Genomic DNA, 14,351 nt, shown 5'->3' with positions numbered 1-14,351 from the left:
CGCTCCGCTCCAAATCCCTGTTTCAAACCACTGTGCGGATTTTCCATGCACTTTAAGTGCTTATGTGGTTTTTTGGACAGGACATAAAGTATGCTCCAGTCCATGCCATAAGAATAGACGAATTCGAAAATTGAGTTTATAACAACATAACTTTTTTTTTGCGCATATTTGGTACATTTTCGCCAAAGTTGTTGTACTTTTTGTTGATTTTTAACTGGCTATGGTTTGCATGTAGGACAAATATTGTCCTTGGCGGTTTGTGTTGGTTTTTTGTTCATTGCCTGTTGTTGTCCATTTTTCCATTTCTCTTCTAATACAAATATTAAGAAGAACATATATGTATGGCTCAGGGTGGAAGTTGGTTAATATTTTCAATTTATTTGTAGTGGTTTTCATTTATTGGGTTGCCCAAAAAGTAATTGCGGATTTTAATAAAACTTAGAATAAACTTTAATCAAATATACTTTTTTCACACTTTTTTTCTAAAGCAAGCTAAAAGTAACAGCTGACAACTGACAACTGACAGAAGAAAGAATGCAATTACAGAGTCACAAGCTGAAAAGTTTCAAATCAATTTATGTACCTTCTACAAACCACAAAAGGGATTGAGAGGTTAGAACAAAAAACCACTTAAAATGAATGTTGCTGCTTACCTGTATTCTTGTATATCGAATTGGCTCTCTGCACATGCCTGGTAATGGCCTCAATGCTGGCCTCATCTGAGCCCATCTTTTGAAAAAACGTATGATCGGCCTGCAGATACAGCATGCAAGTGATCTTGCGATCGTACAGAGATTTAACCGAGTTCATGTTGTCCCCTTGAGTGAAATCTCCACCGCGATTACTCATCAAACTGGTCATGAGCATGCTATTGAAATTGGGATTGTGTGGATTGGGGGCCATCATTATTTCCGGATTATAGTTGTTGACAATGATGTTGGGTTTTTTGGTGGCACCGTTTTTTGTAATAATCTCCACATGGGTCTTGTGTATGGGTCGATCGTTGCCCATGAAGATGGTGGTCCAATTGTTGTTAAAGAAATTTCCATTGCTATCACTGAAATCATCGAAGGATGAACGATTGTTGTAGGTGCTGACAATGATGTTTTTGTGTTTGGTATAGGTTTTCCTGCCATTGTTGTTGTTGCTGCTATATGAATTGTCCCCATTGTTGTTGTTATTGAAGTTATTATTATTATTGTTGTTGTTGTTATTACTGTTAGGAGTATAATTGCTAACGATAATATTGCGATTGCGGTTATACTTTGTCGATGAGGAGGACGACGATGATGATGATGCTGAGGATGGTGGTGTGGTTGCATCTCCCCCCGGAGGTTGCTGCTGACCAGCATTACGCCACGTTATCACAGATGCTTGCTGCGTTTTACGCAAATCTTCTTTATTTTTTGTAGTCGCTAATGTAGCGGTCGAAGTGGATTCGGGATTACTATCCGCATTGTGGAAAATGCTGTAATCATCATTGTAGGGAACATCTAAATCCAAAGGCAACGGTGGGTCGTTCTTATGGCCATCGCCAGATGAAGCCAGCTGAAATAAAAAAAAAAAAACAAACAGAAAATGGTATGAGAAAAAGGACAAAATGAAAGTAGAAAAAATAAATGAAATTTTACATTGAGAAGGGTGATGGATTAATAACAGAGGCATGGAAACGAAACACAACTTTGCTACACATCTTTGCAAAACCAAAACAAATTTGGTTTCTTTTATGGTTTCTAAGAGACATATACAGATGTGTGTCCTTTTCGGAAACTTGTTTCTGTTATGCCACAAATCTTCCTTCACCTTAGGTAAGGTTGAAAAAACTATGCTGATATTATTCCACCCCATGCCACTATGGACATACATCTAAGCCAGTAAGCGGCTTGTTGTGTGCTCTAAAAAAATCTTACTTTAGAATGTGACAAACTCATCAACTTTCTGCTGTGGCATATGCCAAGAGACATGAGAGTTATAAAGCGTTTTGCATTTGACAAGGGCTTGGGAACCCTCTTATCCTTTTGCCTAAACAAAAAATTGTTGTAGTTGCCATTTAAGCAAAAAAAAAAAAAAAAATAAAAAGGGGTTAAGTTCGGCCGGGCCGAACTTTGGATGCCCACCACCTCGGGTATATATGTAAACCACCTTTCACCGAAATCCGGTGAAAATTGCATACCTTATGTCCCATAGCAGTTTAATCGAAATATGTTCCGATTTGGACCAAATACTAATTGGTCTTTTTAGTAGCAATATCTAAAAATAAACTGATCTGACCAATACGACAAGGATGTCGAAAAGCCTAACATAAGTCACTGTGTCAAATTTCAGTGAAATCAGATTATAAATGCGCCTTTTATGGGGCGGCGACTTTAAATCGAGATATCGGTCGACATGGCAGCTATATCCAAATCCAAACCGATTTAGGCCAAGTCGCAGAAAAATTTCGAAGAGTCTAACACAAAGCACTGTCCAAAACCCAAAATCGAGAGATCGGTCTATATGGCAGCTATATCCAAATTGACGAAAGATGTCAAAGGGCCTAAAACAACTCACTGTCCCAAATTTCAGCAAAATCGGATAATAAATGTGGCTTTTATGGGCCTATGACTCTTAATCGGCAGATCGGTCTATATAGCAGCTAAATCCAAATCTGAACCGAACTGAGCCAAATTTACGAAGGCTCTCTAAGGGCCCAACACAACTCACTGTCCCAAATTTCAGCAAAATCGGACAATAAATGCGCCTTTTATGGCCCAAAACCCTAAATCGAGAGATCGGTCTATATTGCAGCTATATCCAAATCTCGGCCGATCAGGGCCAACTTGAGTAAATATGTCAAAGGGCCTAACACAACTTACTGCCCCAAATTTCTGCAAAATCGGATAATAAATGTGGCTTTTATGGGCCTAAGACCCTAAATCGGCAGATCGGTCTATATGGCAGATCTCGGCCAAATTGATGAAGGAAATCAGCGGTTGTTATCCCTTACTAAGTGCTATGCAGCACGCGGGTCGGACTCGGCATAAAAAGAAGGCCACATATTGAATTTTAAACTTTGATTGGACTGCACTCATGGATATGAGAGAACTATACCCTGTTCCTTGATGGAATCTTGATGGGAAATGTAGTGTTAGTAGAGGCCCAAGAAGTCGAATTGAGAGATCGGTTTATATGATAGCAACATCAGATAATGGACATCGACAACCGATTACGGACCACGGCTGTTTTCAGTCATAGCAAATCGCCACTTGCGGCAATATAAGATTTTAGACCGATTTAGACAAGTTTGGTGCGGGTTATAGGCTGGTGCCATCATTGGACCGTACTTCTTTAAAGATGATGCGAGTCGTAACATGCCTGTGAGTGGTGAGCGTTATCGTGAGATGATATCCAAATTTTTATAACCACCACCGAAGGATGGGGGTATATTCATTTTGTCATTCCGTTTGCAACACATCGAAATATCCATTTCCGACCCTATAAAGTATATATATTCTTGATCAGCGTAAAAATCTAAGACGATCTAGACATGTCCGTCAGTCTGTCAGTTGAAATCACGCTACAGTCCTTAAAACTAGATATATTGAGCTGAAACTTTGCACAGATTCTTTTTTTGTCCATAAGCAGGCTAAGTTCGAAGATGGGCTATAACGGACTATATCTTGATATAGCCCTCATATAGACCGATCGGCCGATTTAGGGTCTTAAGCCCATAAAAGGCGCATTTATTAGCCAATATTGCAAAAATTTGGGACAGTGAGTTGTGTTAGGCCCTTGGACATCCTTTGTCAATTTGGCCCAGATCAGTTCAGATTTGAATATAGATGCCATATAGACCGATCTCTCGTTTAAGGTCTTGAGCCCATAAAAGGCGCATTTATTAGCCGAGATTGCTAAAATTTGGGACAGTTAGTTGTGTTAGGCCCTTCGATATTTTTCTGCAATATGGTACAGATCGGTCCAGATTTGGATATAGTTGCCATATAGACCGATCTCTCGATTTAGAGTTTTGGGCCCATAAAAGGAGCATTTATTGTCCGTTGTTTGGGACAGTGGGTTGTGTTAGGCTCTTTGACAACTTTTTGCATTTTGACTCAGATCGGTCCAGATTTGGATATAGCTGCCATATAGACCAATCTCTCGATTTAGGGTTTTGGGCTCATAAAAGGCGCTTTTATTGTCCGATTGTCCATGGGAATATGGAGCTTCAATAAAAGGTATTTGAGTGTAGAATACGAATCTGATATCCAAATATGGGACCAAGTGTTTGGGGGGCCGCCTCTTACCAACAACATCCCCCTAAGGGGACAAATTTACGACCATACCAATATGGGGTTCAAATGAAAGGTCTTTGGGAGTAAAGCACGAATCTGATATTAATATTCGAGAAAAGTGTCTAAGTGTCTATTTGGGAGTAGAATACGAATTTGATATCCAAATGTAGGACCATGTATTTACGGCATCACATCCTTCCCCAAAACAACCCCAAAAGGGCAAAAATTTTCGACCATACCAATATGTGACTCAAATAAAGGGTATTTGAGATTAGAAAACGAATTTGATAACCAATTTTAGGGCCATGTGTTTGGATCAGCCTCATCCTGTAAACTCCCCTCAAAACCAATGACAATATGAGGTTTAAATAAATAGTATTTAAGAGAAGAGCACGATACTGATATTTTTTCAGGACCAAGTGTCTGGGGGACCATCTCAGCCCCGAAAACACTCCTTAATCAGACATCATGAGAATATCGGACTAAAATCAAGTCTTTTAAGAATGAAGTACATCTTACATCCAAACTTAAATTCGTAGACCAATAAAGATGGGATTCATATAAAGGCACTTGTATTGCTAAACTCTTAGTCAAGCGATATACTATTTTCGTGGCATGGTATTTCACTAAAAGCTCTTTAGTTGTCGAAAATAAATATTCTAAGAATAATTTTGTTCCATATAAAGTAAAAGAAGGCGCAGCGGAGCGGCCCCTGCCCAGCTAGTTGGTCTATACAAGTTGACCCTCCCAAAGGCAATATACCCTCTGAGCGGGTTTGGGGGATGAGGCGGCTCTAAAACGCAATAAAGCACCATGTTGCCCGATTGGAATAATGTACGCTCTTGGAAATTTGGGTATTGACTTTTTCTTGCCTACTCCCACAAATTTCATAAAAGTCTTTTATAGCACTGATCAGTCCAAATATTCATCCAGGGGATTTTTAGGGGTAGAATGCCCCTTCGGACACAAAAATTTCATAAAAGTCATTTATAGCACTAATGAGTCCAAATATTCGTCCAGGGGATATTTAGGGGTAGAATGCCCCCTTCGGACACTTGGTGTTAAAATTTCAAATTCGCAATCTAGTACCGAATACCATTCTCTTAAATACCCTATTGTCCTGATTGATATACATGTCCGTATTGTGGTACTTGCTCTCATTCGTAACACAGAATTCAATCTGAAGAAGTCGAAATGAAAGCTGGGAATTTCTAATAGGTTTTGCCTATTTCGCTTAATTTTGAAAAAAGGCTTCAGCAATGTTTCAGAACTTTAATTTAAAACTGTAAATTTGTATTGCCTTTAAAAAAAAATTTTAAATTGCCAGCACCTTTTTGAGCGGAAAATATTGTCCACTACCTGCAGAAAACTAGTTAACATGGATGGTATATTGCAAATTTACTTTGCTGGAGGCCGCTTTATCCTATTCTGCCCAACTAGCGAAGCCACAATTCATGATTTCTTGTTTGCTTGTTTGTTGTTGCTTTGCATTGCAGTTGGTATTTCATTTTCATTTCCAATGAATATTGGGGATAGGTCTTCGTTTGCAATGCAAAAATATTCGCCTGAGCAGGCCCACTTTTGGAATGGCTTCGACTGTGGTCTGTCCACTTGAGGGCAAGTGGACTTGAGAGAAAAAGAAGTAGCATAGAAAACAACAGCAACTACAGCAAAAAGCACATAAATGACATTTTAATTGGATTTATTTGGCCAAAAGAAAAATTACCCTTTCACATCTATTTGGTTTCCCTCTCTCTTGCACTTCATTTTTATTCAACATTGCTTGGTTTTTTTTTTTGTTTTTAATTTTTGTACAAGTTTTTGTTGTATGCTTTGCATTCATGCATTTCGTTTTGTTCATTCATTCGAATATCCACTTTGTTGTTCATGTTGGTGATGGTGCTGGTGGAGTTCCCTGCTCATCCCATTGTGCGGTGTTGCATTTTTCCCAAAAGTTAGAAATTGCAACCGCAACCACTAATGTTTAACATAGAGAGAAAGAGAATAATGTAAGAGCACTCCCAAAAACAAAAACAACGATGAATAAATCGACAAAGAAGAAATGCCTTACCAGGCAGAGTCCTTATATGCCCAACAGTCAGAGCTATTTGCAATGAGAGGTTTTTTTATGTTGCCCATATATCTCTGACTGTTGAAAAACAAAAAACTTAAGCCCGCTCAGTCATTTCTAGTGTCCTTCTACATACGCCAAGTTTTGCAATTTAAACTGAACATTAAAAGGTCCTTTTTTCATTTATTTCAACAAGCATATAGCCATCTTTGCCATTCTTGGCCTATGGGGGTTAAGCAAGTTTGGCAATATATCTTGGGTCAGGCAAATAGTTCTCCAGAGTATTTAGCCATAAACAGTGGTGTTGTTTCAAACAAATATTGAATAAATTTTTTATATTACCATCTAAAACTTTTGTTAAAATTTGAGAGGATATTCAGTTAACAGTCCCAGCTAAGTAGCATGAATCGGGTCTAGGCAACATTCATGCAGACTCGGTAGCAGATGCGGTAAATAGCTACCTGGTGAATGTAGATCATGGAGAACGGCCACCTCTCATTGCAACTGAAGAATTTGATTTCCCCCCGCAAACCAGAGTAGTTCTGCTTCGATTACGTTCCAGCAGATGTAGCCACTTCAACTCCTACAGAGCAAGGATTGAAGCCGACGTGCAAGATGTATGTCCCGATTGTGACCAGGGGCCACACAATACACGCCACCTGGTTAGCTGCCCAGCCAGACTCAACGATTCAGACTCAGATCCTTCTGGACGCACCCCATCTTAGTCGCAGAGTTCCTGAATCATCTTTTTTTCTATCAGCCAACACGCATGGGATGTCCCCTATGAATGCAGTGCATTGCGTTGGTGAGAGGAAATTAGGAATTGGAGGGGGGAAAACAATGTAGTGACATTTGTCTTAAATCTTTAGATGTCAAAGTGGGTGGGAGAAACATTAGCCGGAAGTCGATTCCACATACGAATGGTTCGGGCGAAATAATAATTCCCTCTATAATACAGTGTGCGGTCCGCTGGCTAAACAATACAAACGGGTGTGAGTTCCTAAAATGTCTAGTATTCCTGACATACATCCTTACATCAGGAATAAGAAGACGAATATCAGACGAGCACACACCATGATAGTACCGATAGAACAGCGCCAAACTACCCACATTGTGACGATGATGAAGGGAGGCAATAGAGTTGGATACCCCACTGTCCCCAATCAATGCCATCGTCCTCTTCTGTACACGGTCTAGTAGCTCCAGGGATGATTTTGAAGCTCCAGCCCATAAATGTGAGTTGTACTCCATCTTCGGCCTTATGAAAGTGATGTGGATGTTAAGAAGATCAGACGGAGTGAAGTAAATCGTACATCGTTTAAAGAAGCCTATGTGAAGTAATTTTTACACCATTTAAGGAAGCCTAAACACTTCTTCTTCTTTCGGGACTTAAAAAAAAATGTTTAGCCCAACGGACATCACTTTGTAATTTCATGCCCAGAACATTAAGAGCTTCTGATTGCTCAACATTAATACAGTTTATAGACAAAGATGATCGTAATGGGTCAGCCAATCGTTTGTGTGACAACAAGCAGCACTGAGTCTTCCATGCATTACAATCTACTCGATTCATACGATCCCTCACAGAAATGGCCAGCAAATCCTGGCAGAGTGTCCGCCTCTTGTCTTCAATCTCTCGAAGACTCGGCCTATGGTCGAATTAGTACGAATGACAGAGATAAGTGTCATTAGCAAATGAGTAGATCGGATTCGATGTCTGACCCAACAGATCGTTGATGAAAATAAGAAAAAGAGAAGGAGAAAGAACAGAGCCGTTGAGTACACCTGCGGTCAATTTATGCTCATTGGATGAGAACCCATCTATAACGACTCGAATAGTGCGACCTCTGAGAAAGCTCGAAAAAAATCGAACGAAGCCATTACCGACAGCAGATGCGACAAGCTTTGATAGTAGCGCATCGTGCCACGCCCTATCGAATGTCTTGGAGATATCCAGAGCCACTATTTTACTCTCGCCAATCTGGTGGACTCCAACATTCCGACAGAAGTGCCATGACGTCGCCCGTAGAACGATTTCTGCAGAATATTGACACTCAATAGAATCAAGCAGACGAAGGAGAGAACACAACAAACTGCTACAACAACAACAACTAATATTTTTAATTTTTTTAACAATTTATATACAGAACAAGCCAAACCGGGCCCGCTCCGCTGCGCCTTCTTTAACTCTCTTATATCTTTTTAGGGTGGGGACACTTCGCCCTTAATGCGGATATTAAATTCGTGCTATTGTAGTCTATGACGCTGAAAGCACTCGAATTCTGGCGAGAACGCTTTCGAATTCTGGCGAGAACGCGTTCGAATTCTGGCGAGAACGCGTTCGAATTCTGGCTAGAACATCGGACAAAGCGGTGTTTATCCCCTCTTAATGTTGACGACATGTGCGAGGAACAATGCCATGAATGGTCATTTAAAAAATTTTCCTCAAAAAGGTGTCGTACTGCGGGTAAATATGCCCATTTGAGAGTGGGCGATCTCCCATTACTTGGACCTAATGTTTTATGCCATATTTGTAATCTACTGCCTTACACTTTTCATTTGAGTCCCATATTGATATGAACTTCGAATATATCTGATTAGAAGAGTTTTCGGGTTGGGGGGAGGGGCCCGTTGGGTACTTGAACCCAAATATTAATACCATATTTGTTTTCTGGTCTGCAATATCTTTTATTTGATAGCCTTATTGTGCCAAATGGACCACTTTCGGATATGGGTGGCGTTTTTGGCGTAAGGGGGAGGGTCCGCTTCCACCCGGTATCTAAAAAATTATATAGCCTATGTTTCCTTCCAGACAAACGTACACAATCTATGACAATTTTAAGAAAATCGGTTCAGCCAAGTCTCATATAGTCATAATGGGTCTAATGGCGTTTTTTATGGGGTGGCGTGACCCCCTATACTTCGATCTGATTTTGTATGCCAGATTCGAAATCTACTCCCGATTACCTTTTATTTGAGCCTCATATTGACATGAACTTTCAATATGTCTGTTTGGGGGAGTTTTGGGGTTGGGAAGGCCTGATGGGTACTTAGACTCAAATTTGAATATAATATTCGTATTCTACTCTCCAATACCTTTCGTTTGATATCTATATTGCCCTGATCGGTCCACTTTTGGTTTGGTGTTGTGTTTTTGGTATAAGGGGAATGGTCCGTCCCCCTTCCGATACCGAAAAATTATAAAGCCTATGTTTCCTTCCAGACCAACCTACACAATATGCGAAAATTTCGAGAAAATCGGTTCTGCCGTTTTTCAATCTTTACGGAACAAACAAACCGAGTCTCATATATCCGTGATTGGCTAAGGCGCCCATTTTGTGCTTTTTTTGGGGGTGGTGTGACTCCCTATACTTCGACATGAATTTGTGTGCCAGATTCATTATCTACTCCCGCACACTTTTCATTTGATATCCATATTGTCCTTATCGGTCCACTTTTGATTTTGGGTGGTATTTTTGTGGTAAGGGGGAGGGTCCGCCCCACTCAGTTATCAATAGATTACAAAGCCTATTTCTACTTTCTGGCCATATTCGTAATCTACTCGCGAATACCTTTCATTTGAGTCCCATATTGTCATTATCGTCAAATAAACTTATTTTAAGGGGTTTTGGGGCTGGGGCGGCCCCACCGGGTACTTGGACCCAACTTTTATTATGAAATTCGTACTCTACTCTTGAATACCTTTCATTTGAATCCCATATTGTCCCGATCGGTCCACTTTTATTTTTGGGTAGTACTTTTGGGGTAAGGGTAGGGTCCGCCCCCTCCCGATATCAAACAATTATATAGCCTATGTTTCCTTCCAGACCAACCTACACAATCTGTGAAAATTTCAAAGTAATCGATAAAATCCACATTTATTATTCGATTTTGCTGAAATTTGGGACAGTGAGTTGTGTTAGGCCACTCGACATATTTTTTAAATATGGCACAGATCCGTCCAGACTTGTATATAGCTGCCATATAGACCGATCTCCCCATTTAAGGTCGTGGGCCCATAAAACATTTATATTTATTGTCCTAATTTGCCAAAATTTGGGACCGTGAGTTGTGTTAGGCCCTTCGACATCCTTCTTCAATTTGGCTCAGATCGGTCAAGATTTGGATATAGCTGCCATATAGACCGATCTCTCGATTTAGGGTTTTGGGCCTATAAAAGGCGCATTTATTGTCCGATTTTGCCAAAATTTGGGACAGTGAGTTAAGCTAAGCCCCTCGACATACTTCAGTAATATGGCACAGATCGGTTCAGTTTTGGGTATAGCTGCCATATAGACCGATCTCTCGATTTAGGGTTTTGGGCCCATAAAAGGCGCATTTATTGTCCGATTTCATCGAAATTTGGGACAGTGAGTTAAGTTAAGCCCCTCGACATATTTCTACATTCATTGTGCGCTCTAAATACTGCAAGTAACCTCGAAAAAGAAATCTTAGTCTGAAATTCCGTGCTGAGTTTCAAGAATAATTCAATTGCCTTAGGCTGTGTTTACGCACAAACATACAAGCAACACTCATATTCTTGTAATATTATTACAACACTCAAAGTATGGGGCTTTTAATGAAGTGTTTCGCAAGCCTTAAAGGGAAGAAGAAAAATGGATGAGTTTTAGTAAAGCAGCTCTATAATCCCTAACCCGCATTTAGTTTGTGCCCCAACAAATGCATACTGACTACCAATGTTAATGTGTCCCTCTTTAGGTTTTGATAAGTGTGTGTGAGAGAAAGAGAGAGAGAGAGGGAGAGAGCATGATATTATTTGACCTCATTTCCTCCCAACTAAGTGAATATTGGTTTGCATGAATTTAAAAATATTCTTGCAAAAGTGTTTGGAGTGTATGTGTGTGTGTGTGTGAAAGCTACTGGGTATGCGGCTAAGTGAAGTTAAGCATGTTCATGAAATCAATGCCCCATCAATGTCCCAATAAGTGGCTGACAATTTAATTCTTTAGCCATAGAAACGCATTGTTGAGGCTTTTGGGGTTTTCTTAGTCTCTTGGCAGGCCAAATCTTCGATATTGCTTGCTTGGAGACCCAAATGCCCTGGCCGCATGGCTTAAATTGGGGTGGGGTTTTGCTGGTCTGAGCTGGTGTGTCTATAATCTGTCGAATAAATTAATGTTTACCACAACACTTGAAAATTGTATGACACTTTTCCAAACGGGATTACAAGTTGGTTGTTGGTTAGGACAAGAAATTAAGAGGAATTCAGTGTGACGAAGCAATTCACTCACACTGTTATGGTTATGAAAATCGATAATAAGGACCACAAATTAAAAGTTTAAATTTTGAAATAGGCTTTGATTATTATACATTGAAATTAAGAAAATATTTCAGAAAGTAGATAAGATGACTAAGAGGAAGCATTTGGCATGCTTGAATAGCAGCAACAATAAGGAATGCGGTTGAAACTTTTCAAGGAAAAACTTTTTTCGTTACAACGAAAACGTGATTTAGAAAGACTGCCAAACTTTGGATACCCACCGCCAGAGATATACCATACGGACCACACTCGATACGGATGTAAGGGCGCTTCGAACAACTATTTATTCCAAATATCAGCCAAATCGGTTAAAATATGCGCTTTAGGGCTAGATAAAAATACAGTCCAATATAGCCAATCTTTGAAATTTTCCACACTATGGACAAAATATTGCTCCATACCAAGTTTCGACTGCATAGCGTCGTTTTCGTTTAAGACTTGGTTATATTAACCTTGGGAGGCCACCCTAGCGCAGAGGTTAGCATGTCCGCCTATGACGCTGAACGCCTGGGTTCGAATCCTGGCAAGACCATCAGTAAAAATGTTCAGCGATGGTTTTCCCCTCCTAATGCCGGCAACATTTGTGAGATACTATGCCATGTAAAACTTCTCTCCAAAGAGGTGTCGCACAGCGGCACGCCGTTCGGACTCGGCTATAGAAAGGAGGCCCCTTATCATTGAGTTTAAACTTGAATCGGCCTGCACTCATTGATATGTGAGAAGTTTGCCCCTGTTCTTTAGTGGAATGTTCATGGGCAAAATTTGCAATTTGCAATTTTACAATCCCAACCGACCTACACTAATAACAAGTATTTGTGCAAAATTTCAAGCGGCTTGCTTTACTCCTTCAAAAGTTAGCGTACTTTCGTTAGACAGACGGACGGATAGGATTGTGGATTTGGATTGTGAAAAGACGAGGCTTTTACCGAAAGGAAGTAAGAAGGAGGTCAGTACAGCTTCCGGTATCATAAAGGGACATATAAGACTACGAGCTCATTTATGCAATATCAATAAATAAAAAAATAAGACGTTGCACAGTGGTATAGAACCGAAAAAAACTACAAAAAAATATTCCGTGTGAAAACGAGTAGATAAAATTTATATATTTTTTGTTGATGTAGATGTCTAGGAACTGCAAATGGGCCATAAAGGATTCGATTTGGATATAGCACAAAAGGCAAAAGTCGGGCGGAGCCGACTATATAATACCCGTACGTAATACTTTTAATCTATAGCACTTATATCCAAATTTGGTCAAACTTTAATTTTGCATACCTATTGAGTACAAACTTCTACGATTTTCTTACGATGGTTCGAAAATTGTGCCCACTACAGCCTTAAAAGTCGAAACGCATAAAAGATGCATGTGGAAACTTTACCTGAATCTGGTTCGATTTTGATGAAATTTTTTGCATGTAGTGTGACATCAAACAAAACGTCTCATGAAAAATTTTTACGAGTTCGGACCAACTATGTAGATACTAAAGCCTTATCATCACTTCCAACCACTGTGCTAAGTATAGTTCAAATTGCTTCATAACCTGATATAGCTGCCATATAAACCCATCAAAAATTTTATACATCAGCTTCTTTCATGACCTTCAACATACTAGTCAAATATGGTCTGAATCGGTCTATAGCCTGATACAGCTCCCATGTAAACCGATCTCCCTATTTCATTTCTTAAGCCCCTAAACGACGCAATTCTTATTCGAATTGGCTGAAATTTTACACAATGAATTCAATAATGCAGGCATTCGAACCTGGGCACACGGAGCAACAGCGAGAAACGTTGCCGTTGTCTTAGCGTTCGAAGCCATTAATACAACTTCCAACAGATGCACAGAATCATGTACACCATGGAAGTTGTGTAATTATCGCAGACAAAAAAATCTGTCATTAAACGAAAACGCATGAATTGGAAAAAGTACAGCTAATAGACGGGGTTGTCGAGTGTGGTTAATGTTGTATTTGTATCATAGAGGCGTTTTCGATATAAGTACAATTCAAATACAACATACCCACGCACGGCCCTTGAAGCCATCACCACCTAATATGGTTGAAAAGTCTTCTAACCAAAGACGAAACGCGTGTCCCATAGTAGTTGGTGTGTGTTGCGATCTTTGGGTTTCCTTTTCCGTTTGCAGAGAATATCTCCGATCATTCAGCTAGAAACAAACAAGAATTGTAAAATTGAATGATCTCGCCCTAGCAGGCAAAATACTTGAAAAATGAAAATTTCGGCAGAGCCCGGCCGGGATTCGAACCTGGGCACACGGAGCAACAGCGAGAAACGTTGCCGTTGTCTTAGCGTTCGAAGTCATTAATACAACTTCCAACTTTATTTTGTTTTATGCCAAAAGTACATAAAATGGCTCAATTGAAAATTTTAAAAATTGACGAACAAAACGCAGTTTCACATTAGAGATGTGCACGTGAGTAATTTTTTTATTCACGTATGACGTACAAAGGCTTAAAATTGGTACTCTTTTTATAGTGAAAATATGGCATAAAAAATTAAATTAAAACAAATAAGAGCGTGCGAAGTTCGGCCGGGCCGAATCTCATATACCCTCCACCATTGATGGCATTTGTCGAGTTCTATTATCGGTATCTCTTTTTAGACAAACATAGAAGAACTGTTATGCTGTTGAACCTATTTCAAGTTTACGTCCGATTCGGACCATAAATGAATGCTGAACATTGTAAAAATCATTGTGTAATACTT

General features: G+C 39.7%; 1 protein-coding gene across 2 annotated transcripts in view; it reads right to left on the bottom strand.

The window, feature by feature from the left end:
• LOC106082815 (uncharacterized) overlaps positions 1-14,351 on the bottom strand; it is a 656,305-nt gene that overhangs the window by 72,754 nt on the left and 569,200 nt on the right. For both annotated transcript variants that reach the window (XM_059364021.1, XM_059364020.1), the window contains exon 6: positions 654-1,548. In XM_059364021.1, the coding sequence (XP_059220004.1) occupies positions 654-1,548 (895 nt within the window). The remainder of the gene's footprint in view (positions 1-653; positions 1,549-14,351) is intronic.

This window comes from Stomoxys calcitrans, chromosome 2 (genome assembly GCF_963082655.1).
Source record: "Stomoxys calcitrans chromosome 2, idStoCalc2.1, whole genome shotgun sequence".
Classification (NCBI taxonomy): Eukaryota; Metazoa; Arthropoda; class Insecta; order Diptera; family Muscidae; genus Stomoxys; species Stomoxys calcitrans.
Note: the sequence above shows the minus strand (reverse complement) of the source record. Positions and strands in the feature narration are given on the sequence as shown.